Source organism: Cololabis saira, chromosome 11 (genome assembly GCF_033807715.1).
Source record: "Cololabis saira isolate AMF1-May2022 chromosome 11, fColSai1.1, whole genome shotgun sequence".
NCBI classification, from domain to species: Eukaryota; Metazoa; Chordata; class Actinopteri; order Beloniformes; family Belonidae; genus Cololabis; species Cololabis saira.
Genome location: NC_084597.1, coordinates 13,589,180 through 13,613,184, shown reverse-complemented (window position 1 = coordinate 13,613,184; position 24,005 = coordinate 13,589,180). Strand labels below are relative to the sequence as shown.

Here is a 24,005-nt window from a genome sequence, read left to right as displayed (position 1 = left end):
AATTTGAAAGTAATTGTACTTAATAACATTAATTATGTGATTTTTTTTCTTCCTATAAGTGCAGCTTCACTCATCACACATGTTCTTGTTCGGTCACAAAGCTTTTTTGGCAAGATGTTTATTGGTGGTTAAATATTGGGATCAACAACTGTTTGTTTAGCAAGCTTCAGGTCATAATTTATATGGATGGTCTGCCAAAGAAGGTATCCAAGATGGTGAACATAATTCTCATTTTGGGTAAATATCATATACATAAAAATAAATGGAAAAACAGCAAACCCTCCATAGTATGTTTTAAAAACGAAATAAAACATTTGATAACATCTATAAAGGTACTATCAAAATAAAATCAGTCTATACATGATTTATATGAAACCATGTTAAAGTCTCTTGCTCTCTAATTTACAAATTTTGCTACGCTTAAAAACTTTTGTTGAAATGTCTACCCCTGTGATTATTTTATTTTGTGATTATTTTATTTTATTTTATTTTATTTATTTTTTTATTTAATCTAGAAGATTATCTTAGAAAAAAAATGTATAGATTTACATATTCGGTGGTGTGTTGTGAATTTATGTTTCAGTTGCAAACTAATGTTTCCTCAAAGGAATTTTGTACTTTTGAAATGTTGAATAAAGTTTGTTAAAAAAAAACTCATCACACATGTTATAAAGCTCAACATTGCCACCTGCAGGTTACAGGGGAAAACATATTTTTCGTTGCAATGTTGGTCTTCTTAACAAAATATAATTAACATTTAAATAAATGAATGAATGAATAATAAAAATGTAATAATAACACATAATTAATTATAGAAATATTACTGAGCAAACATTTAGAGCGGCTTCTTTAAGGAATGACGGTCTTGTTTTGGAAGATACCAATTGGACCTGCTGAATTAAAAAAAAAGATCAACAACCCATGTCGTTTATCTCAAATAAATAGTTTTACGTTATTTATGTGTTTTATAATAAATTGGGAAGTAGACCAGATGGCAACACTTTTTTTTTCAACCCATACAGTCGAATAACATTTACAACAAACACCCCTTTTGTGGTGCCAGTGGTGGTACGGTCAGTGGGCAACATGGCGCTGCTGAGGAGACTGGCTGGTAAATGTTTTGGGCTGCTGAAGGATCCTCCCAGGGGGTTGTTTTGTGGTGGTTCACAACCAGGCTGGACTGAAAGATGCATAGGGGGTAAGAGAAAAGAAACGCTCTTTTTTTAAGCACAAACTCTTAAAAGTGTCAGGTTTAAAGACCGGGAGACGACAGTCTTCACGTGAGCAGATGAGCATGAAACAAATGAATTGGCATTAGAGTCAATATAAGGTGCCAAGAACAATTTAAGTTAAATAAGACATATGGCCTAAATTAAAAAGTTAAACCCAGTTTTTTGGGTGTTAACTGTCTGTGCCATGTTTTTTTGTCAAATTACCTCAGAGAAACTGTACAAAACCTCAACTTGTAAACATGTCTTCTCAGATTGTTTGAAGGGGGTGAAGTCAAACAATCCAATTTTCTGTTGCCCATGTGTGTCTGATGGCCCCCAACTGGTATTGTTTGCTGAGAACAGTTAATACTGTCATATTTATTTATTTTTTATAATTTTCATTCAGTACATACACCATATAAACAGCTTTGCAAATTTCATTTTGTGTATCTACATATTGTTTGCATCAGTGAATGCATCATCTTAAGTACTGAAAAATATTTTTTTTTCTCCAGGTTTTCCACTTTAAATACAGAATAGCAAAGAAAGTAATTTGCACAGTCTTTAAGGCAAAAAAAAAAAAATATATATATATATATATATATATATATATATATATATATATATATATTAGGGCTGGGCGATATGGACCAAAAGTCATATCTCGATATTTTCTAGCTGAATGGCGATACTCGATATATATCAATATTTTTTCTGTGCCATAATTGGGGTTTCCCCCAAAGCATTATAGCATAGCATCTCTGTTAGCTTCATTTTTTTCTGAGGCAAACCCTTTAAAAAACAGTCAGTTTTAATACAAAGCCTCGTGCCAAATGTCACACTGGTACCTTTATTATCAGAGGTCTGCACAATATCAAAATGTATGAAACAAATGAAATAAAAATAAACTGCCTGCATATATAGAATAAAAATGCTTCTTGAATAAAATAAAACAAATATCCCTTTCCTGCATAACAATTAAATAAATATACCCTGTGCAATTAATACAATGTAGACAGTAACAGGCAGACTTTTCCACTGAAGTTGACAGTTGTGCAAATGACAAAACATTTGTGCAAATCTCAAATAAAACATTCAAGTCAATTTGTCACAAAATAAGCTATATCAAAATCGTAAGAATTTTTTTTTTTTTTTTTAATAATCGATATAAACGATATTGTCTCGTACCATATCGCGTTTGAAAATATATCGATATATATTAAAATATTGATATATCGCCCAGCCCTAATATATATATATATATACAGCCACACTTTTTGTTTATGGGGGAATTAGGTCACGCATGCAGTTGACTTATGGTCCTAAGAAAGAAAATCATCATTAGCCTAAATCGGTATGTGCAGGTTGACCTGTAAGAAAATCAGGACAAATGATCCATAATATGACCCATATTAAAGCAAACTCAGTTGTATTTGGCAGTGGGTGCAGATGAGCCTGTTCTTGCCCAGTAGTGGTTACTGGGCTGAGAAATTAAGACAAATGGGTCTCATATGTTAACATAAATACTGTAAGAACAAGTTACCGAAAAGGTCCAGTTTCCGCATTTATAGTTCTTCTTTATTCTTTGTGTTGCGCTGTAATAACACCACCAACTTTAGTGTAGGTTCTTTCTCTGCAGCACCGTAGTGAGTAGTGTCAGGTTTCCTTTAGTTACTTCTGGTATGTTGAACAGACATAGCAACGGGGTAAATAAAGTATATTTTACACAAGTTGAAGCTGACAAATGTTGAGCATCAGTCATTTTTACAGACGTTACAGCAAACAGTCATTCTACCCGAGTTGAAAATAACAAAGAAGTAATAGTGGCATAAAAATGGAAAAGAAAGAAATAATCTGCCATGTTAAAATGTCCAACTTTAGAGCAGAAATAACTGTTTTGCTCTCAATTGTTTGATTTCACACCCATGACAACAAACTCTCCTGGCGTTTATATGAAGCATTAACTTTCTTTTGTAATAGGATTGATTGGCAGTTTGCTCAGCCAATCACTAGCTGTTATCACTTCCTCATCTGTAATGGTCAAGCTACCGCGCTTCATGATTCATCCACCTGTTTATAATAACCCAGCATTGGCTAAACGTAAGGTCAATTTTGATTTGGCCCTCCAATGTTGCGGTATAAATATTATATTTTGTCAGGGTTAAGCATCATCAGATTTTCTACAATGTGATGATGTTTTAAAGTATCTTTAAAGCACTTTGAATCACGCTGTTGTTGAATTGTGCCATACAAATACACTTCCCTTAGAGCAGGGATCGGCAACCTGCGGCTCTTTAGCGCCGCCCTAGTGGCTCCTGGAGCTTTTTCAAAAATGTTTGACCTTTTTTCTTATTTTTTTCCATTTTTTTCTCTCTTTTTTTCCTTTTTTCTCTTTTTCTTTTTTCTTCTTCTTTTTTTCTTCCTTTTCCCTTTTTTAATCTCGACATTTTGACTTTTTTCTCGACATTTCGACTTTTTTCTCGAAATTGTACTTCAACATTAATCTCGACATTTTGACTTTTTTCTCGAAATTTTTACTTTTTCCCGACATTTCGACTTTTTTCTCAAAATTTTTACTTTTTTCTCGACAATTTGACTTTTTTCTCGAGATTCTACTTCTACATTAATCTCCACATTTCGACTTTTTCCTCGACATTTCAACTTTTTTCTCAACGTTTCGACTTTTTTCTCGAAATTTTGACTTTTTCCTCGACATTTCGACTTTTTTCTCGACATTTCGCCTTTCGCCATTTGCCTTCATTCTAAGGCTTATACAAGACTTTTCACTTTTTGCGGCTCCAGACATATTCGTTTTTTTTTTGTTTTTGGTCCAATACGGCTCTTTCAACATTTTGGGTTGCCGACCCCTGCCTTATAGTCTATGGGGTTACATTTGGAGAGAGGTTACTGCTTACTGACATTAAATTGCTCCACCCTAATTCTTAATAATCCACTTTACTCTCTTGCAGCAAAGAGGCATTTGTTATCAGAAGATGTCATTAAACTGCAAGACTTCCAGCAAAGAAAGCTGGCGGTGGCTCACCTCATTACCGGTTCAGAAGGTAAACGAGCTCTGGTCAGTGTTACTGGGCCACAGTTTTAAGTCCAGCTTGCTTATTTTTGTTTACCTTCACAGGAAATTATATAGAGTTGTTCAGACAGAAAATGCAAAGGAATGAGCTGATTCTCCGAGATGAGCTGAAGCTTCTCCTTCACTTGTGCCAGTCTGCAGACGACATGCAGGTTGCCAGAGAAGCCATCAATAGGTAACACAGTAAGCCAGACGGGCAGTTAACTGTCACTCAGACAAACTGGGAAAAGCCCTCTGCACTTTATGCACACTTTTTTAAAACTCTTACAGTACATTAAATGTATTTTGACCGTCAGTATGTGTGAAATGTACTCAAAAGGTATCATGCAGAGAATCGTAACTTGCTGTATGGAGACTTCAAGTTTGGGCCTCTCTTCATGAGATTGTGCTACGAGCTGGGTTTGGAGCACATGGCGACTGCAACACTAACAGATAAGGTAAGTATAGCTCATCATAAAAGCGCATAGAAAATGATTATTTATCAGATTATGACAGGAAGGGTGTATTGATTTGGATTGCTAATGTTTTCTTTTCACTTCCCCTTCCAGAATCTAAAAGGATTTTTCATTGACACAACCTCTTTTAACATTGCCATGGACATGTTATTCATTAAAGGCTGGTATGAAAGTAAGTGATGGATAAATCTTAGTTTCCCTGAAGTTGTTATTACATGTGCAATATTTCAAACCTTGATAATTGCAGGTGCTATGGAGGTACTAAGAAGCATGAGGAGTCAAGGTGTACCCTTCAACAAAGACACTGTGACACTGGCGACTGCTACCTGCTATAAATTGGTAAGGATTTAAATATTGAATGCCTGGCTTTGATTTGATATACCAGGACCAAAACTTGAATCCGTCTGGAGCTGATTTAGGTGTGAACTGTTTATATTGACAGAACACTGCAGAGTCCTACAGGATCTGCACTACTCTGATAGAAGAAGAGCAGACCAAAGGGAACTTCATCCCCAGGCATGCACACTGCTTTTCTGTCGCATTAGCACTAAGACAGGTGAGCCGTGTCTTTTTCCCAGTCTCCTTTTATACATGCATAAATATGTAAAGAATGCTAAAATGTTGTCTTTTTCTTTTTTCTCCAGAATGACCTAGAGAAGGCGCAAACTTTGTATTCACAAATTATGAACACTGACAGCAAATTGTGCCAAAATATTAAGGTAAAGGTGCTGCATGTAATTGCACCAAGCAGATTTTTTTCTTTTTTGCAGTTGTTTTTAAACTATACATGACTTGTTGTGTTTCAGGTTTTAATAAAAGCAATGTTGGGAAAATTTGTAGATGCCATTTCCATCCTGTCAGCAGCCATGTTACCTAAAAGCCCATATTTTGTGAAAAAGACTGAGTTTTCACAGGAAGTGGTAGGTGAAACCCAGACACTTTTTAAAATGAATGTACTTAAGCTGCAAAGTATCAGCACTGTTTAAAAATGATTAATTGTCTGTTGTGTGAAGTCTTTCGCTCAACACTTTTTATGGTTTAATGGTTTAGTTTTCCTAAGTTGAGTGTGCCGATTCTTGGATTTTTCCCGCTACAGTGTTTCATGACAGGCAGACTTCGACCAGGTCGTTCCAAAACTGTGATTTTTTTTTTTTTTTTTTTTTTTTTTTACTTATATTTATTTTAGTCCGTGTGAGGTGGATTTGGTGGTGGCAGCTTTGGTAATTTATTTTGTGTAATGACACAGTTTTAACCAAGGTTTAGTTGTTTGACAGGTGGCTTCACTTTAACACTAAAATAATGTTGTATACAGAGTAGGGATGGGCGGTATGGACTAAAAAATGTATCACGATAATTTCTGGCATTTATCCCGATAACGATAAAAATGACGATAAAAAAAATACCAATTCAACTCCACCTTTTTAACTATGAATCTATCTCGTTCTCAGATCCGCCATGTTTGTTACACAAAAACGTCATCAACGGGAATTTATCCTTCTTTCTTTCTTTCTTTCTTTCTTTCTTTCTTTCTTTCTTTCTTTCTTTCTTTCTTTCTTTCTTTCTTTCTTTCTTTCTTTCTTTCTTTCTTTCTTTCTTTCTTTCTTTCTTTCTTTCTTTCTTTCTTTCTTTCTTTCTTTCTTTCTTTCTTTCTTTCTTTCTTTCTTTCTTTCTTTCTTTCTTTCTTTCTTTCTTTCTTTCTTTCTTTCTTTCTTTCTTTCTTTCTTTCTTTCTTTCTTTCTTTCTTTCTTTCTTTCTTTCTTTCTTTCTTTCTTTCTTTCTTTCTTTCTTTCTTTCTTTCTTTCTTTCTTTCTTTCTTTCTTTCTTTCTTTCTTTCTTTCTTTCTTTCTTTCTTTCTTTCTTTCTTCCTTCCTTCCTTCCTTCCTTCATTTTTCCCTTCTTTCCTCCTGCTCTCTCCTTCCTTCTTCCCTTCCTCTTTTCTCCCTTCCTTCCGTCTTTCCTTGTTCCTTCCTTCCTTATTTCCTTCCTTCCTTCCTTTTTTCCTCCCTTCTTTTCTTCCTTCCTTCCTTCCTTCCTTCCTTCCCGTACGTTGTGCGTGGATTTAACACAGAACCATAAATCAGGTTTTACACAAAAACGTCATCGACGGGTACTTATCATTTTTACCGTGAGATGACAAATTCTTATCGTGATGAATTTTTTTGACGGTTTATCGTGAACGGTAAAATATCGCCCATTCCTAATACAGAGGACTTTGTGGTCGACTCAAGAACTGCAAGATGTTTAGATCCTTGAACAGCAACCTCAAATCATCACCTCACTCCCCAACTCTATCCCCACTGTTGGCCTTGACAATTATTATGAAGTGTTTCTGCTAAAATACTGTGTTTATTTGATACTGGGCTTTAAGGCCAAGCAACTCCACTTTGGTCCCATCCTGTTCCAGAAGTTCATATGTAATGTGCATCAACAATTACTTCTCCTAGACCATTGTTTATGTCTTTCCCTCTTGGCATTGTGTGAATGCACACCTGAATGCGTCCTTACTTGTTGATGATCCCGTTATCAAAGGGGGATGATCAACAGCATCTGGATGCTACTTAGGGCCAGTCCTAATACACCCCATAGCCTTACTTTTCAGCCCTACCCCTAAATTGTTCCCGTGAGGGTAGTGGTGTCCCAATTCCTCTTTGCTTCTAGGGCTAGTGGGCATAACGAGGGGTAGGGGGTATGAATCTAGCCCTTCACAGCGAGGAATTGCAGATAGTGACTCGCTGACTGAGGGCTAGGGAAAATTTCCCAGAATGCTTTACGTCATCATTTGCAGACTGAATCAAACAAAAAAACATGGCGGACATTTCTCATTTTTAGTGAATAAAATCAATATTTTGAGTTAGTTTCTACATAAAAATGCGTTTTGATTACATTTCTAGCGAGAAATATATATTTTACTTTTATAATATTCACTCAGTGAATGTACATAATCACTCGCTTGCTCGTTTTTTCAGATCTCGCCAGAATAAAGGCTGATTTATGGTTCTGCGTTAAATCGACGCAGAGCCTACGGCGTAGGTTACGCGGCGACGCGCGCCGTACGATGCACGCCGCTGCGTACCCTACGCCGTAGGCTCTGCGGCGATTTAACGCAGAACCATAAATCGCCGGCGGCTCTTCTCATCCCCGAAAACATCGGAGCAAATTTCTTAACAGGCGTTATTTGGATAAACTGAGCCCAGGTTGGGGATCTTAACGGTTACTTTTACGCCTGAAAAAATATTAAAACTTAATAAAGTGGCATATTAACAGCGCTAAAGCGGAAATTAAAACAGCTTCTAGCTTGCTTTTAGCTCTCGGCTTCCTGATATGGTGTGACGTATGTGCAAACATAACTACTCTAGGGAAGATTACAAAGCCCTACCCCTTGTGGCTTCATTTGAGGGTGAAGTGGTAGTGAGTGAGGGCTAGTGGTAGTGAGTGAGGGCTAGTGGTAGTGAGTGAGGGCTAGTGGTAGAAAGTAGGGTGAACATTGGGATTGGCCGTTACTAAAATCCTATGAAAGCAGTAAAGGGGTACACAGTATTGCCAACATATTTTGTTGAATAAGTAATGGCACAAAAACTGTTTTAAGGTTTTGCTGTTGGACATCTGTGGTTTTAATGACCTTATACTGAGACCCAATGGTTTTAATCATGTTTTAACTAAAAAAACAACAACATAGAATTAAAAGAAGAGGTTCCAACTTTTGCACATCTGTATTTGCATTACTGCAATAGTGAGGAGAGATTTTAGGTTCCTGTTCATTTCTTCTTTGAACATAACAATGGAAAAATCAGTTCAGTAATTCTTACAGTTGTGGTCAATGTGGTCTTCTTTTGTGACCTGTCTCAGGTGGATCTCCTCCGTTTGCGAAGTGAGGGTGGACCACACGAGTTAAACGTCGACCAGATAGTGACTCGGCTCGAGCAAGCCTCTCAGGTGACTCGGCAGACCCTCGATGACATGCTTTGCCGAACGCCAACAGGAAAGAGGAAACCAGCACCGATGGAAGAGCAGAGGAGGACCAGCCGAAGGACGCTGAAACCTCTGCAGTCCACTCTGTGGTCAGAGTGAAGCCTGGAGACGGTCACAGTTGATGTGGCCTCCAGTGATGGACTTTCAAGGCTGTTATTGATACTTGATGATCATGAACTCTTTGCTCGCCAATGCAGTTATGATACGTGAACAGTAATAAGCTGACGGATGCAAACGTGAAGATTTGACAGCTTTATTTTTCTATTACAACGCTAACATTCAGATAGCCTTCGCCAGTTCAAGTGAATTTATTTAGTAATATTTTTTATATAGTTTTCTTTTTGTAAACTACTCTAATTAGGAACCAGATTTCATTGTCAAGTATAGATGGCTACAAAAACATTTAATTAAATCAACTCACAACAGCTAATGGTCATTTAAAGCTACTGAGTGTTGCTGTTTTAGAAAAGTTCGCATCAGTTTTATCACTTCTTTGCAGGTATATTGTTCATCATAAGCAGCTCAGATTATCTACCTGTTCTAAAATATCCAAACGATCTGCAGAAAGTATTTCAACTTCCCTGTTCTTCACAAGAAAGTCGTTAAAAGAAGTAAAGCCATCTAAATACAGGAATGGTAGATCTGCTGTCAAGGACCTCGTATTAATGTAGTGAATGATTTTGGGAGGATCAGGTTTTGTATATTCAGTACAAATGTGTGAATGAGTGATATAAATTGAAAATGTTATTTATTAATTAAAAAAAGCACAGATGGTAGAAAGCTACCTTTTTTTTGTTTGTGTTGTGAAGTGATTTATCATTGTGCACTACTTTCTCACTGAATCAGTCCTCCCCCAGCTGTCATTTGCCTTGTGTATTTATTAATTTATTTCACAAAGTAAACCTTTTGTCTTTTATCTATACTTGGGACTTGTCTAAACACCCAACACTCATAAGCGATCACGTCAGCAGCGGTATATCCACATTCTTCGATAAATTTCAGCCCCATCATAAGATAACATTATGACCCAAACTTTTCCAATCTGTCATAAGTCTGTACTGAACTTTTTACATCACAGAGAACAGAGACATGTCAACTACTGCAACTCTGATATCAAATAACTAACAACAGCAATGTGCAAAACTTCTTTTTTTTGTTGCATATGGAAATATATTATCATCCAGTTTGGGAAAACAAAGCCCAGTAATTTGGGGAAATACTTTTATATTGCATTGTAATGGTGAAAAACTGCCTTTACAATCTAAGAAAATTGTGATGTTTCAATCTGAATATTCACATTAACTCATGGAGAGAAAAGTTACCATCTAACTTTTTGCAACAGGAAAATTAGTGGGTATACTTAAAGAATTAAATTAAAGTTAAAGTAATACTAATTAATTCATATTTAACCTGGTTAAAAATAGTTATTTGTTTATTTTGTATCATTTTGGGAGCATAATTTATTTTGCATCATTTTATGAATAATTGTATTGGGTGACTTCTGATTATATTTCTGGTTTGGGTGATGGCTGCAGTTTTTCTTGACATGAATTCGTTTTTTAAAATGAGCATTTCTTGAGTTTTTCTTGAAAACTGGATTTATATATTTTTGGATATTTTTTCCCCCCATAAAGTCAGAATTTTGTATTTTTTTTTTTTTTTTGTAATTTTCTTAAATTAGCCAATTTAGGAGACTAAAAATGCTTTTTTCCTCGGAAAAATGAGTTTATAAAATCAGAGGTTCTGAGTTGATATGGTCGTGAATATTGAGTTTGTCTTAAATATATTTGGTAATGTATAAAGTCAGAAATGTATACATTTCTGTACATTTCATCTTATTTTTTTTAAATATATTTTCTGTCAAGAGAACCTAATGGCAATTGAGCTTGCTCACGGGCTTTACAAAATATCTATCTACTAAGTAGTTTTATTTTTCAAACGGAACTTGAATTTAAACTTTGGACAAGTTTACACTTTGGACTTAATAAAAAATATTATGAAACCCTTATGAAAGTAAAATAGATTAATCAACATTATTATTGAGACCCAGAAAGAAAGAAAACTAGAAACATCCCTGCGTAGTACTGTCACAAGATTAACTTTTTCGTCTAGTGACCTCAGAATTTATGATTATAGTTTGCTTTATTTTTTATTTTTTTAAATGTGACTTTTACTTGGCTGAAACTTTTTTTTCAAACTTTATTGAAAAACTGCAGGCATACGCACATTCATTTTGTATGTGAAATAAAATATTTCTCATTGTAGATATTTACAATTGTATAATACAAATATAAAAACATAAGAAAACATACAAATTAAAAGTCACAAAATATGTTTACGCTATTAAAGTACAGCAGTGTTCGTTCAGTTTTCTTTTTGACAATAGCTCTTAATTGTTTATATAAAAGTTTATTCCACTGTAAATATATCAAAGTTTGGAAGGGACTTGGAGAACTTCATCTTATGAATATGAAATGTTCCCATTTACTTGACTGAAACTTTTTTTTTATATGAAACTTTATTTCAATTCCAGAAACATACAATAACATTAAAATAAATGGCAGACATCATTCAATAATATAAAACACAAACATACATAAGCATCATTATAGTCCAAAAAGTATAAAATTGTTCTTTTCACAAAAAAATCTCAATAAAGTGCAAGTAGTTTGTGACATTAACAATTACACTAAATAATAAAAGGAAGGCAATACATTCAGATATCCGAAATCATTTCTTTTATGAGGTTGACAGTTACATTTTTTGTTATTAACCAATTGTATTGTCTCAAAATATATTTTGAAATCAACTTTAAAGGGAACTAAGGATGGACAGGATTTGGAGAATTTTGCTTTATGAATGTGAAACTTTTTTTATGGAGAATATGTATTGTTTGATATATGCGGACAGCTCCGGAAAATTCGGCTTTTTATTTAAAAATTTGGATCTGTGGATATAGAATTTAGTTAAAATAACGAGCAAATTGATCAAATAAAATTTACAGTTGAGATTCCTGTCAAATTCAATATCCAAACAATACATTTTTCCAGCACAAATTAAATTGGGGGTAGATTTGATCTACAATAAAGCGGGACAATTTACTCCACAGTTTTTTGTGTACAGGCAAGACCAAAATAAATGAATCAGTGTTTCATTGGGAAAACCACAAAAAGTACAACTCACATCAATGTCTTTCTACTTGACTGAAACTCTCCTGCTTGTAAGAAATGCAACAATAAATTCATTAGAAACTGCCTAAGTGGAACTTTGTTCCCCAACAAACAAAACAAAAATGATATACTACATAAATTTGATAAAAAATCAATTGATAAATTAAGAACAATGTACCTAATATTTCCTATACCCCCCAAAACGAAAGAAACACACTTTAAAATTATGAACAACATTTATCCTTCTAAAGAATTACTTAGATTACGCTTTAATATCAGTGACAATATGTGCACATTCTGTGAAAATGAAATTGAAACTACGGACCATATTTTCTTCTCTTGCGGTGCAATACAAACATTCTGGAATAATCTTCACAGATTTATTAAACGGAAAATTGCATCGTTCCCATCCTCTATTTCTAAAGATAATGTAACTTTTGGTATGATCTTGAAAAACAAAAATGATGAACTCTGTTGCAATGTAATCCTCTGCTTGGCAACATTTTTTATCCACAAGAATAGGATACTAAAATCATCCCCAAAATTTTGTGTATTTATGAACGAATTTAAAATGTATTTGAAATCTCTAAAACGTATAACAACAATTAAGGCACGAAATTTATATGATCTCTTAAAGAATTTTCCCTACTGAATTGAAAAAAACCATCTGAATTCCCCCTTATAAAAGCTGCTTTTTTTTACTTCCTAGTTTTATTACTTTACTAATTTAATTACTTATTTATATAAGTTCCTTTTATTTCATTATGTCTGTTTATTATTTATTTTATTCAGTCTGTTGCACTTTAGGTTAAAGCATTTTAAAATATGTCACATTAGGGTCAGTTTCATGTTCCCTTGTTACTCTTTCTGGATTTCTAATGCTGTATTATTTGTCATGCTCAATTCACTCAGCTGTTGTAGTCTTTTCTATTAATAACGTCATGCCATTATATACTACATTTGTTTAATTGTTGTTTATTATTACTGTTGTAATTGGACATGTACATTACTACCTGCCTTGGGAACACCTGAATGTGTTTTCACTAATTGTAACGTCTGACCTTTCAATAAAGTTTCTAAAAAGAAAAAAAAAAAAAAAAAAAACTCTCCTGCTTGTAAACAAACGCATGACGCGCACAGATCCCTCCCACAATGCACCGCTGCAGCGCTGGCGGAGCCCCAGCAGAACAACAGAAGAGTCTGCTGCAGATTCAACACATTTATCGATTTCTACAACCCGTATCTATGAGAGTTTTTGTGAATTACTGGTCAGAAGTTGGGGATACATCCAGCAGCGATATTCACTCCGAGGGACAGCTGCTGGCGACGCTTTCTTTAGCTCTTAGTGGAACCTTTTTTTTCTATCACCAACGCACAAAGGACAGAAAATATGCGTTAAATAACGCCCCCCCCCTCAAAAAAGTTGAAATTACATCAGGTTTTACTGAGAGGAGCCGCTGTGGAAAAAACAAGGTACTTCGTGGTTAGTTTTGCCAGCGCTGCAGAACTTGAATTAGGTGAAAAGTGTGAGTTAAGTGCAGTAGCTTTAGCAGCATGAGCACCGAGGAGAGCACCGCTGGCAGCCAGGCTGCTGCAGAGGACGACGGCATGACCTGGTGGTACCGGTGGCTCTGCAAGATAGCCGGCGTCCTGGGAGGGATCTGTAAGTAACTGTCAAACTGTGCAGTCTCTGAAAGTTAGCCATGTTCATCTCTCAATGCACCCACTAGGGATGGGCGGTATGGACTAAATGTATCACGATAATTTCTGGCATTTATCCCGATAACGATAAAAATGACGATAAAAAAATACTAAAAAAAATAATTCTTTCTTTCTTTCTTTCTTTCTTTCTTTCTTTCTTTCTTTCTTTCTTTCTTTCTTTCTTGCTCCTTTCTTTCTTTCTTTCTTTCAGGCTCATTTCTTTCTTTCTTTCTTTCTTTCTTTCAGGCTCATTTCTTTCTTTCTTTCAGACTCATTTCTTTCTTTCTTTCAGGCTCATTTCTTTCTTTCTTTCTTTCTTTCTTTCTTTCTTTCTTTCTTTCTTTCATGCTCATTTCTTTCTTTCTTTTTTTCAGGCTCATTTCTTTCTTTCTTTCAGGCTCATTTCTTTCTTTCTTTCAGACTCATTTCTTTCTTTCTTTCAGGCTCATTTCTTTCTTTCTTTCTTTCTTTCAGGCTCATTTCTTTCTTTCTTTCTTTTTTTCAGGCTCATTTCTTTCTTTCTTTCTTTCAGGCTCATTTCTTTCTTTCTTTCTTTCAGGCTCATTTCTTTCTTTCTTTCTTTCTTTCTTTCTTTCAGGCTCATTTCTTTCTTTCTTTCTTTCTTTCTTTCTTTCTTTCTTTCTTGCTCATTTCTTTCTTTCTTTCTTTCTTTCAGGCTCATTTCTTTCTTTCTTTCTTTCTTTCTTTCTTGCTCATTTCTTTCTTTCTTTCTTTCAGGCTCATTTCTTTCTTTCTTTTTTTCAGGCTCATTTCTTTCTTTCTTTCTTTCAGGCTCATTTCTTTCTTTCTTTCTTTCTTTCTTTCTTTCTTTCTTTCTTTCTTTCTTTCTTTCTTTCTTTCTTTCTTTCTTTCTCATTTCCTCAATTTATCGTTTTTACCGTGAGATGACAAATTCTTACCGTGGGGAATTTTTTGACGGTTTATCGTGAATGGTTAAATATCACCCATTCCTAGCACCCACCCACAAATGCAGTGAACCGCCAGCTGTGTTGTTGTTGTGACCCACAGGTGAGTTTGGTTTCTTGACATCATGTAAGCTCCTTATAATGTATTTATACCACGACCAGAGTAGAGGTATTACAGTAAAGGCATTGGTTTGGTTTAAAAAAGCTCTTGTTTGTGCTCATACTGCATATCAGTTGCTCTGCCATAAACAAAAGCTTTGTCATGGCTCATTGTCTCTCCCTGCAGCAGCCCCTGCTGGCACCGCCTGGTGGCCTGACTGACTGACTCATCCACAACCGCTTAAATAATAAGAGCAGGCCGACGGATAAATAAATATGGTGAATTTTCCTCCCAGGGGTTTACTGTAATCCGGATGTGATATTACAGTACAAGCTGGCTGTCAGTGCTGCAGCTCTCCCTATTCGTCCATCCCTCCTCCCCGTTCCTCAGTGACACCAGAGTCACAGTCCCTGTATCACATTAACCACTGCATATTCAATGGGCCCTGTATTATTAAAATCCTGAATGGGCATAAGGACAAGGCTTTTTTTTTTTTGTCAATGTTTCCTGCAGTGTGGTCTTGTAAGGCCCAACAGCTGGACTTTCAACCTGATATTACTTTATGGTGTTTACGATGCGGTCCGATCATTTAATAAAATTAATGAGGTAACATCAAAGGTTAAAATGCCCCATTAATAGTAAAAGACGTCGATTCAAGGTGTTACTTGAAAGTAGGTCATTAACACCAAAGAAATGTGAGCAGGTATGTTCCTTCTATCCATCTATCCATCCATCCATTATGGTCACAGGGGCAGCAGCCAGAGCAGAGAGGCCAAGACCTCCTGACCTCCCTCTCTTAGGTCACCTCCTCCAGTTCTTTTGAGGGAATACCAAAGTGCCCTAGGGCTGGGCGATATGGACCAAAAGTCATATCTCGATATTTTCTAGCTGAATGGCGATACTCGATATATATCGATATTTTTTCTGTGCCATAATTGGGGTTTCCCCCAAAGCATTATAGCATAGCATCTCTGTTAGCTTCATTTTTTCTGAGGCAAACCCTTAAAAAAACAGTCAGTTTTAATACAAAGCCTTGTGCCAAATGTCACACAGGTACCTTTGTTAACAGAGGTCTGCACAATATCAAAATGTATAAAACAAATGAAATAAAAATAAAATGCCTGTATGTATAGAATAAAAATGCTTCTTGAATAAAATAAAACAAATATCCCTTTCCTGCATGACAATTAATTTAAAATACACTGTGCAATTAATACAATGTAGACAGTAACAGGCAGACTTTTCCACTGAGGTTGACAGTTGTGCAAATAACAAAAAATGTGTGCAAATCTCAAATAAAACATTCAAGTCAATTTGTCACAAAATAAGCTATATCAAAATCATAAAAAAAATGTATTTATTTTGATTTTGATTTTTTTCTTGATATAAACGATATTGTCTCGTACCATATCGCGTTTGAAAATATATCGATATATATATTAAAATCTCGATATTTCGCCCAGCCCTAGTCCAGTGTTTGGCGGGATATTCTCTTCAGCTTCTCCTACGTTTGTCGCTTGGCTCCATCCTGGTAGGACGTGCTGGACACACCGCCTCAGACAGGGGAAATTGTCATTATATTCCCAAACCACCTCGACTGGCTCCTCTCAATGTCCAGCCACCCTGTAGAAAAAACTAATTTCAGCCGCTTGTATGCACAATCTTAGTCTTTCAGCCCCCACCTGCAGTTCTTGTCCACATGTGAAGGCAGGAACATGGTTCAACGGTAAACAGAGATTCTTATGTTTTGGCTCAGGTCCCTCAACACACAACAGACCAGTACAGAGACTGCATTACTGCAGACCCTGCACCAATGTCCTGTTACTTCTCTTCCTTCACTTGTGAACAAGACCCTCAGAAACTTAAACTTCTCCTGATGTGGAAAGGGCCTTCCACCCTTTTCAGCAATAATAATGTGTTACGGCACCATTTTGGTGGCTGGTTGTGTGAATAAAATGTTTTTCCTTCACATTTCACCCTAGCCTCGTATTAAGAAGCACTAGAAATCCCCTCTTTATTCTGAATCTGCAGTTGTGCATTCCTAATGATCTGACAAGGACGCAACATTCCCTCCCCAGTTGTGCTTTCATAAAGCACGATTGTATCCTGCAATCGGAAGATAGTCCCTCTATTCTGCTTTGCAGTCTACAGTCAGCAACAGGTTCTTCACATCACTGGTCACTTGCTGCTTTATTAATATGGCAATGAATAACCATCAGTTTTTAAAAACAAAACAAACAAGGTTTCTAACTGTTTGTTCCAGTGACGTATGCATTATACATTAAGAACTTAACATTGTTTTGTTTTCCTGCCACTGGTTCGTCTCCCACATCTCTCTAATGTAGGATGACACCAAGTCTTGTGTTATATATTTCTAATTCCCACTAATGAGGTTGAATTGAAGCCACACTATGTAGCGATAACAATTTTGACCACATGGAGGCAGCATATCACAAGTAGGGCTGCAACGATTCCTCAAGTAACTTGATTACAAAAAATAATCAAGAAATTCCTCTTCCTCGAAGCCTCGTATAATTAAAAAAAATAAATTTAAAGCTCATGTTTCGTACAGTTTTTTTTTTAATGTGAAACAACAGACTTACATGTATGTACTATAGAGCGGAAGAAGGCGGCGGCGGACTTGTCGTAATGTGTGTAAATAGTTTTGCTGTACAGAATGGCAGATGGCGGGACCGAAAAACAGTGACAGCGACAATGAGCAAACGCAGGGACGTGAAAATAATAAGAGGAAGAGACAAGACGTTGAACGTGTGGGATCATTTTTTATTAGAGATTAAGACTAAGACTCTTGTTCCAAATCCTGGTCCACAGCCAGGCATTTCTGTTTGAAAGTATTTATTTTTTATTTTTGATACTAATAAAAAATAAGCGGGAAACAATTTTTTACATTTTTGTTTAATTTTAAGTCTCGGGAAAGTTTTTTTTTTTTTATTTGAAAATTTAACAGCTTACTAGTTTTGCATAAAATGTAAATACATTTTTTTAGAAAGGAAACAAATTGGTTGTTTTTATTGAGTGATCAGTCTTGTTTTCTATTGTATATTAAATAATCAGGCTTCAATTAAGCAAAAGTAAGTTTTATCTGATTAATCGATGGAATATTTGATAGAATAATTGATAACAAGATATATTCGATAGCTGCAGCCCTAATCACAAGAAAGGCAAATTGCAACTTAAGTGGGACAAGATACAGTTACTAAAGGCTCATTGTGAAAACAGCAGATCTATATTGCACTCATATGATCAGATGTGATATTGCCACATAGAGCGACTTTAATGTACCTGCTGACGATAAAGATACATTTAAGGCCGTATGGATGTGACAACTCGCACTGGGCCTTTGCATTGAACAGCACAACCTACATCATGTAAATAAGAAAGATCTGCAGTGAACGTGCTTAAATATTTAAAACAAAACCTAAAAATGGCAAAATATGAAACATTTGCAATTTGAAGTTGTGAAATTGATCATAGCTGACCATCTGACAGTTGATTTTTAACATGAAAAATGAAGCCTGCTTTAAATGTTTACATGGTTTTGTTTTTTTGGTGGGTTTTTTTCCAGTAATTTGTTATTTGCCAGCAGGTTTTATAATAGATATTATATTTATGCCATATTGCTGGAGGTGAGCTTTACATTCAGTGTTTTATGGCTTCTTACCATGTTAAAGGGTTATTCAGCATCTACACACACGTTAATCCATTGTGATGTTTACTGTATATTAAACACTGAGGGCTGTCGATGAGAACTATTATTTTGTACTCTGTCTCAACAACACACTTTTTCTGTGTCTTTTGTTTTCTGCTAAACAGCCTGTGCCATCGCAGGAGTGTGGAACTGTGTCACGTTGAACCCATTAAACATCGCTGCTGGCGTATGGATGGTGTAAGTCTTCTTTTACACTTTGTTATTTTTGTTTCAGTTATCTCAATCATGTTGCATACATCCAGACTTTGGCTGTGTCAGAGGAGCAAACACCACAGACATCTTGCCTAACAATAGCGTATCCTTCCTTCTGTCAGAGAATTGCTGTTTGTAAAAGAACAAGGATCAGTTTTTTTCTGTTACAGTTTGAAAAAGGTTAGCTAGGCCAGGCCCCTTAATTAGTTTTTTATTTTTTTTTATTTGATTTGATTGATTTTTTGAAGAGTTAGACTGGTCCCTCTGGATTTGAGTTTGATTACTTTAATGGTGGAAAATGGGTCTGAATGGGAGAGGAACCAGACACATTTCACGAATATTTCCGTAGGATGTGGCTGGCTAGGCTGTTTATTGTGTAAAAATATTATTTGGTTTTAGTTTTACTGAACAAGCTTAAATCACAACTAGCGATGCACCGAAATGAAAATTAGTGGCCGAAACCGAAAATAATAATAAACACTTGGCCGAATACCGAACAATACCGAACATGGTTCTTTGCAGTTTTTCATTTATTTTGCCAATTTTTTCACCATTGCATAAATCAAATTAATTTGATTTAGGCATGCTTTTAAAAGAAAAAATCTTTTACAAAATTACAAGGTAGAAAACATTTGTTGAACATAAAAAACTGGACATTTTTTAATTTCCCAGCATTTCTTAAATATTCCAGCAGACATTATACCAGCAAAGAACAATAACTTAAAATAAATAAATTAGCAAAATACATTTTTTGGCCATCTTTGAGCTTATGTTAGGCTTAACTGACTGAACATTGTAACATAGGCCTTAAAACAATAAAAATGCAGTAAAGCGCTCAGGGTTTTTTATCATTTCAAATGATAAATCAAACTTGTAGTGCTGAAAGACTTTGCAGATGTGCTCCCTCTAGATATTTGAGCAGAACATTCATTGCAAACAGCCATTCTTGTATTATTCTTTGCCACTCTAAAATACTTCCACACTGCTGACATGTTTGCACCGCACCACTTCACTCCACGCTCTTCGCTGTTTGATTTCGTCATCTAAACGCACCTGTAATAGATTGATTTATGTTGTTTTGGTTCCACCTGCTGGTGAATGTTAGGTAAAATTCTTATGTGGTTAGTTTTTGGTTGGCCAACGATTTATGTGGTTCAGTTACGGAGCGGCCAGTCTATTTCCTTATATTACAACGCCGTTATTAATTGTTTGGTTTTTTTCCCACTTATTCCACCGAACACCGAAAGTGTTTTTTTTGCCATTTTCGGCCGAACAATTTCGGTTACCGAACAATCGGTGCATCACTAATCCCAACATATCTTAAACATCAATACCCATCTCAGTATGACAGAGCAGCTAATTAAATGCATAAAATATTTGTATTTCTTGCTCATTTACATTCCTCTGTTTTTGCCTTACATGGCTATTTAGCAGCAGTCTCATATCGACGTGTAACCACACGTCACATGTTCAAATGTCAGGAAGGGCAGAAGAAATCTGCCTTGATAACTGTCGATTTTAGCCACACTATGTAATGATACCACTCCTGACCGAATGAGGGCAGTAGTGAGGGTGAGTAATGCTTTGACAAGGTTTGCCGGACAATCTCCACTTATCATCAAAGTATTTTTATTGGCTTTTTAAAAATATTTTTATCCCAGATTTTATCCCTTTTTTGTCTGTGGCGCAGTGCCCCTCAGGTTGGCTTTTTGTAGAGACACTGGCTTCATCTGTTGAATATGCTGTCAACATTTCTTACCTTTTTTAAAACATGCTTACATACATTTGGCAAATGTTTTAATATTTAAAAAAAGTAAATCTTACGTATAGTAGCTTTAATATGATAGTGATGATGTGATATAGTTCAGTGGTACGGGCAAATATTTAATACCTCAAATGAGAGAGTTCTTAGGGAAGCTTAATAGAAATATGTTTTTAATTAATTTAATTTTACTCAATTCTTTGATATAGCATGATCTGACTTTTATTCATGTAAGTACACCCTTACTTTTATAATTGGAAATAATGAATGCTGGGTGCTTCTAACCAAAGTCACTTGATTGATCTTTAGTAGGTGTAGCTAACTGTTTATTTTGGTAGTTTTTTTGCATGGAGCTTTCATTGGTTTGTTACTACAATGCCACTAAAGAAAGACATCAATCAAGTTCCACATACAGATATGCATGTAAATACATATCAAACAATAATTAACCTTAACATTTAAAATAAAGTCTTAATTTGCATTTTCCAAATTCATGCTATTAAATTGTGAGGCGTTCCTAAGGTGTCACACACTGTTTCTGCATTTTTGATTAGTTCTATATGGATAAATAAAGGCAGGGTTTAAAATTAGTTGTTGTCCAAAATGAGGTTGTTTTCACTTCTTTTTAAGACCTTTTTTTATGACCACTAAAAGCTTATAATTGACAGGTTCCTCTGAATCATATGACTACACATCATTTCCATGACTGAATACCAGTAAACAGAGAAAAAAAGAAGCATGGTGGTTCTTAGGGGTGTAACAATATATCGTGCCTCGAAATTTCGCGATACAAAAACGTCACGAAACGTGTCGTGGAGGTGACAAAGTGTATCGCGATATTGGGTTATTAATATTAATCTATTGTGCTGACTAGTAACGCGCATCCGACCACGGCCGCGACCGCGTGGACCAAAATCTTACTCCGCTCAGAAGAAAGAAGTCCCGTTTTGCGGTCCCGATCACGGGACTCTTGGGGGGTCTTGAGCTCTGAACTTGTACTTATGTAAGTCTGGTGTAGAGTGAAGCCTTACCTTATTAAATTAAACCTTTTTCGGGTCGTGAGTAGGATATAAACGGGGACAACTTCTGCTGAGTTCCAGTGTAGTTTAATGTCCCTCAACAGTGTAGGATTTTAGAACATCAACACAGCACCTAGTGCTGTATCACTCCGCCCAATCTAAAACAGACTAATCACTACAGATTTACTGACTAGTGTAATTATAGTCCCTGATTTACAGAATATAAAGAATATATTTATAAAATAATGAACCCTGAATTACCAAAATAACCTTCTTAACAAAGATACATCTCCTCTTACACTTATAAGGTGAGCATGAATCAATCTTTTTTATCATGTAAAATTGTATGTATTTATTTACTTTTATTTATTTATTTAATTTTAGTTGTTAAATTTCTGGAAAAGAAAAAAGTCAAATCATACATGAGAGAAACTATTCAGTTTGTGGCTAAATATTTTTATTTGTATGAAACTGAACATGCATAATGCAAACCTGACATTTACTTTTAGTTCAGTTTGTGGAAAATGGTTGGCCTTGTTTTCTCTTTAAAACTTAAACAGTTATAAAGCATTACAAATTGTAACAATAGGGCAAATGCACAGCATTGTTTTGTATTTTGTGTCTTTCAAATAAAAGACATTTTTTTCTAGTCATATGTTCCTCATTCAAGGTTGTTAAAAAAATACTGCTATAATATTGTATCGTTATCGTGACCTCAATATCGTGTATCGTATCGTGAGATTAGTGTATCGTTACACCCCTAGTGGTTCTTTATGATCCAGTTCTTGTGTTCATATTCCCGTGTTTGGGATGGATTTACACTCTGCTGTGTCCTCTCCTCCCACATCAAGGTTGAATGCCTTCGTGCTGTTCCTTTGCGAGGTCCCGTTCTGCTGTCAGTTCATAGAGTTTGCTAATGCAATCGCAGCCCGTGCAGACAAATTCAAACCTTGGCAGAAATCCTTCTTCTACTGTGGGTGAGAACAATTATGCTTTGGCTTACGTCATCGACGTCTCCTCTTTTCCTAATGAAAATGCCAATTTTACTAAAAAGAATGTGGTTGTTTTGCAAAATGTACTAAATGACTTTCTCTCTCCTGTTTGACGTCTCATTGGCTTAATTTTGTCAGGATGGCACTGTTTCCAGTGTTCGTGAGTTTCTCGTTTACGACTTTGTTTGGGAATGCCATTGCCTTTGCGACCGGAGTTCTGTATGGCCTTGCATCTTTAGGCAAAAAGTAAGACGTCATATTTTACTTGGTGGCATGAATACAGTAAATATGATGCAATTACTCACATTTTCTCATGTTTCAATCGCATTACACTGCTTTAAAACAGATTCTTGCAATAAATGCAGAATATAACATTGTAATAAGTAATACATTCTTTTGTTTGTTTTATGCCTAATAATTTTTGTTAGCCCCCTTATTCGTGCATATTAACTTGAGGGGGTGAGTTCTGTGATAACCTTGCTGTTGTTGATCCTGCTTTTTTGCCATACCTGCATCATCTTTGCTTCCACCCTTCTGGTCTGTTGCTGCAAATAACTTTTCTTTTACTAACACGCTTCCCTTGCATCCTGCCGTCCTTTTCTTCCTCTTCCAGGGGGGACGCCGTAACTTACGCCAGACTGCAGCATCAGAAACAAGGGGATGAAGAGAGGATGACGGGGACGGTAAACGGCGCTCCAGAGTGAGGCACCCGCCTTTTCACCACTTTCTTCAGTTCTTACATTTGGAAAGCCTTTTCCTGTCGTCCTACCTCTTCTCCTTCCCTACACAACATCGCAGATGTGATGTTTATTTATTGATTTAATCTGCTGCATTCTTGTTGTTCTGTCCCAATAATATCCGAACAGACTGATGTTGAATTCAGCTGATTGTTTGGCACCTTTTAATTTTGATGTGTAAATGGGGAATTATTTCTACAATATGATACTTTTATTGTATGTTTTTATGTTTTGGTTGATATTGGTGTCAGTTTTAAACCTTTCTTTTTTTTTTTGATATATGAATGTCTTAATTTCCCCAAAGCCTTTCATGAAATTGAGGTTGACATTATTACGATTGTAAAATGTGCAAAACTGACTTTTAAGGTTGTGATTCAGAGTTGTGTGGTAGACGGAGTGCAGTGCACATAGATAGATCGATCAAATGATACACAGACTCATTGCTGTGTTTTCAGTGTGCCGTCCTGCTTTTGGCTGAATATCCCTCTTAATTTAAGTCAAAATGGAGTGGGTGGAACAACGCTTTCAGTTTCAGCACGTTGGAAAAACTTCTGTATATATCAGCAGAAATAATAACACAGTACTCCAAGGGATAATTTTACAAATGTCCAAATAATAATAATTTTTAAAAAAAACCCATAAAAGTTCACTATTTATTAAACAATTACAGTTCTTCCATCGCAGTGCTAAAGTTGGGTTGCCAGTTAAAGAATCCAGAGTTGACTTTATTGTAAAAATACTTTTTTCTTTTAAAGGCAAGGTAAGCAATTTCTGGATGATGTTACGCATGTTGATATTTGAAACAAAATGTAAACAATACCCTGAGAGCTAGCCCCTCCCTCCCCGAAAACATTACGAACTCCCTGAAGTAGAGCTGGGGATGCTGGTTTGAAGTATGAATACTTGGTATTTGACACAACAGCCCTTCTCGTTCAGACTGGACGGGTGGG

General features: G+C 35.7%; 2 protein-coding genes across 2 annotated transcripts; both read left to right on the top strand.

Moving 5' to 3' along the window:
- Positions 1–1,080: 1,080 nt before the first annotated feature.
- On the top strand, positions 1,081–9,529 carry ptcd2 (pentatricopeptide repeat domain 2). The gene is made up of 10 exons (XM_061733304.1): positions 1,081–1,198; positions 4,181–4,273; positions 4,348–4,477; positions 4,622–4,739; positions 4,851–4,929; positions 5,005–5,096; positions 5,200–5,313; positions 5,402–5,476; positions 5,564–5,677; positions 8,604–9,529. The coding sequence occupies exons 1-10, from the start codon at positions 1,087–1,089 to the stop codon at positions 8,823–8,825; spliced, it is 1,149 nt and encodes a 382-aa protein (XP_061589288.1). The 5' UTR covers positions 1,081–1,086; the 3' UTR covers positions 8,826–9,529.
- A 3,536-nt stretch (positions 9,530–13,065) lies between these two features.
- cacfd1 (calcium channel flower domain containing 1) lies at positions 13,066–23,679 on the top strand. The gene is made up of 5 exons (XM_061733771.1): positions 13,066–13,559; positions 18,458–18,530; positions 22,178–22,303; positions 22,457–22,564; positions 22,932–23,679. The coding sequence occupies exons 1-5, from the start codon at positions 13,451–13,453 to the stop codon at positions 23,020–23,022; spliced, it is 507 nt and encodes a 168-aa protein (XP_061589755.1). The 5' UTR covers positions 13,066–13,450; the 3' UTR covers positions 23,023–23,679.
- The last annotated feature ends 326 nt before the right edge of the window (positions 23,680–24,005 follow it).

Excerpts from the sequence above, each read along its gene's own strand:
- ptcd2 (XM_061733304.1), top strand. The coding sequence starts at position 1,087 with ATGGCGCTGCTGAGGAGACTGGCTGGTAAATGTTTTGGGCTGCTGAAG. Across the intron at positions 1,199-4,180 it reads GACTGAAAGATGCATAGGGG|CAAAGAGGCATTTGTTATCA; the intron begins GTAAGAGAAAAG and ends ACTCTCTTGCAG. Across the intron at positions 4,930-5,004 it reads CATTAAAGGCTGGTATGAAA|GTGCTATGGAGGTACTAAGA; the intron begins GTAAGTGATGGA and ends TGATAATTGCAG.
- cacfd1 (XM_061733771.1), top strand. The coding sequence starts at position 13,451 with ATGAGCACCGAGGAGAGCACCGCTGGCAGCCAGGCTGCTGCAGAGGAC. Across the intron at positions 13,560-18,457 it reads CGGCGTCCTGGGAGGGATCT|CCTGTGCCATCGCAGGAGTG; the intron begins GTAAGTAACTGT and ends TCTGCTAAACAG. Across the intron at positions 18,531-22,177 it reads GCTGCTGGCGTATGGATGGT|GTTGAATGCCTTCGTGCTGT; the intron begins GTAAGTCTTCTT and ends TCCCACATCAAG.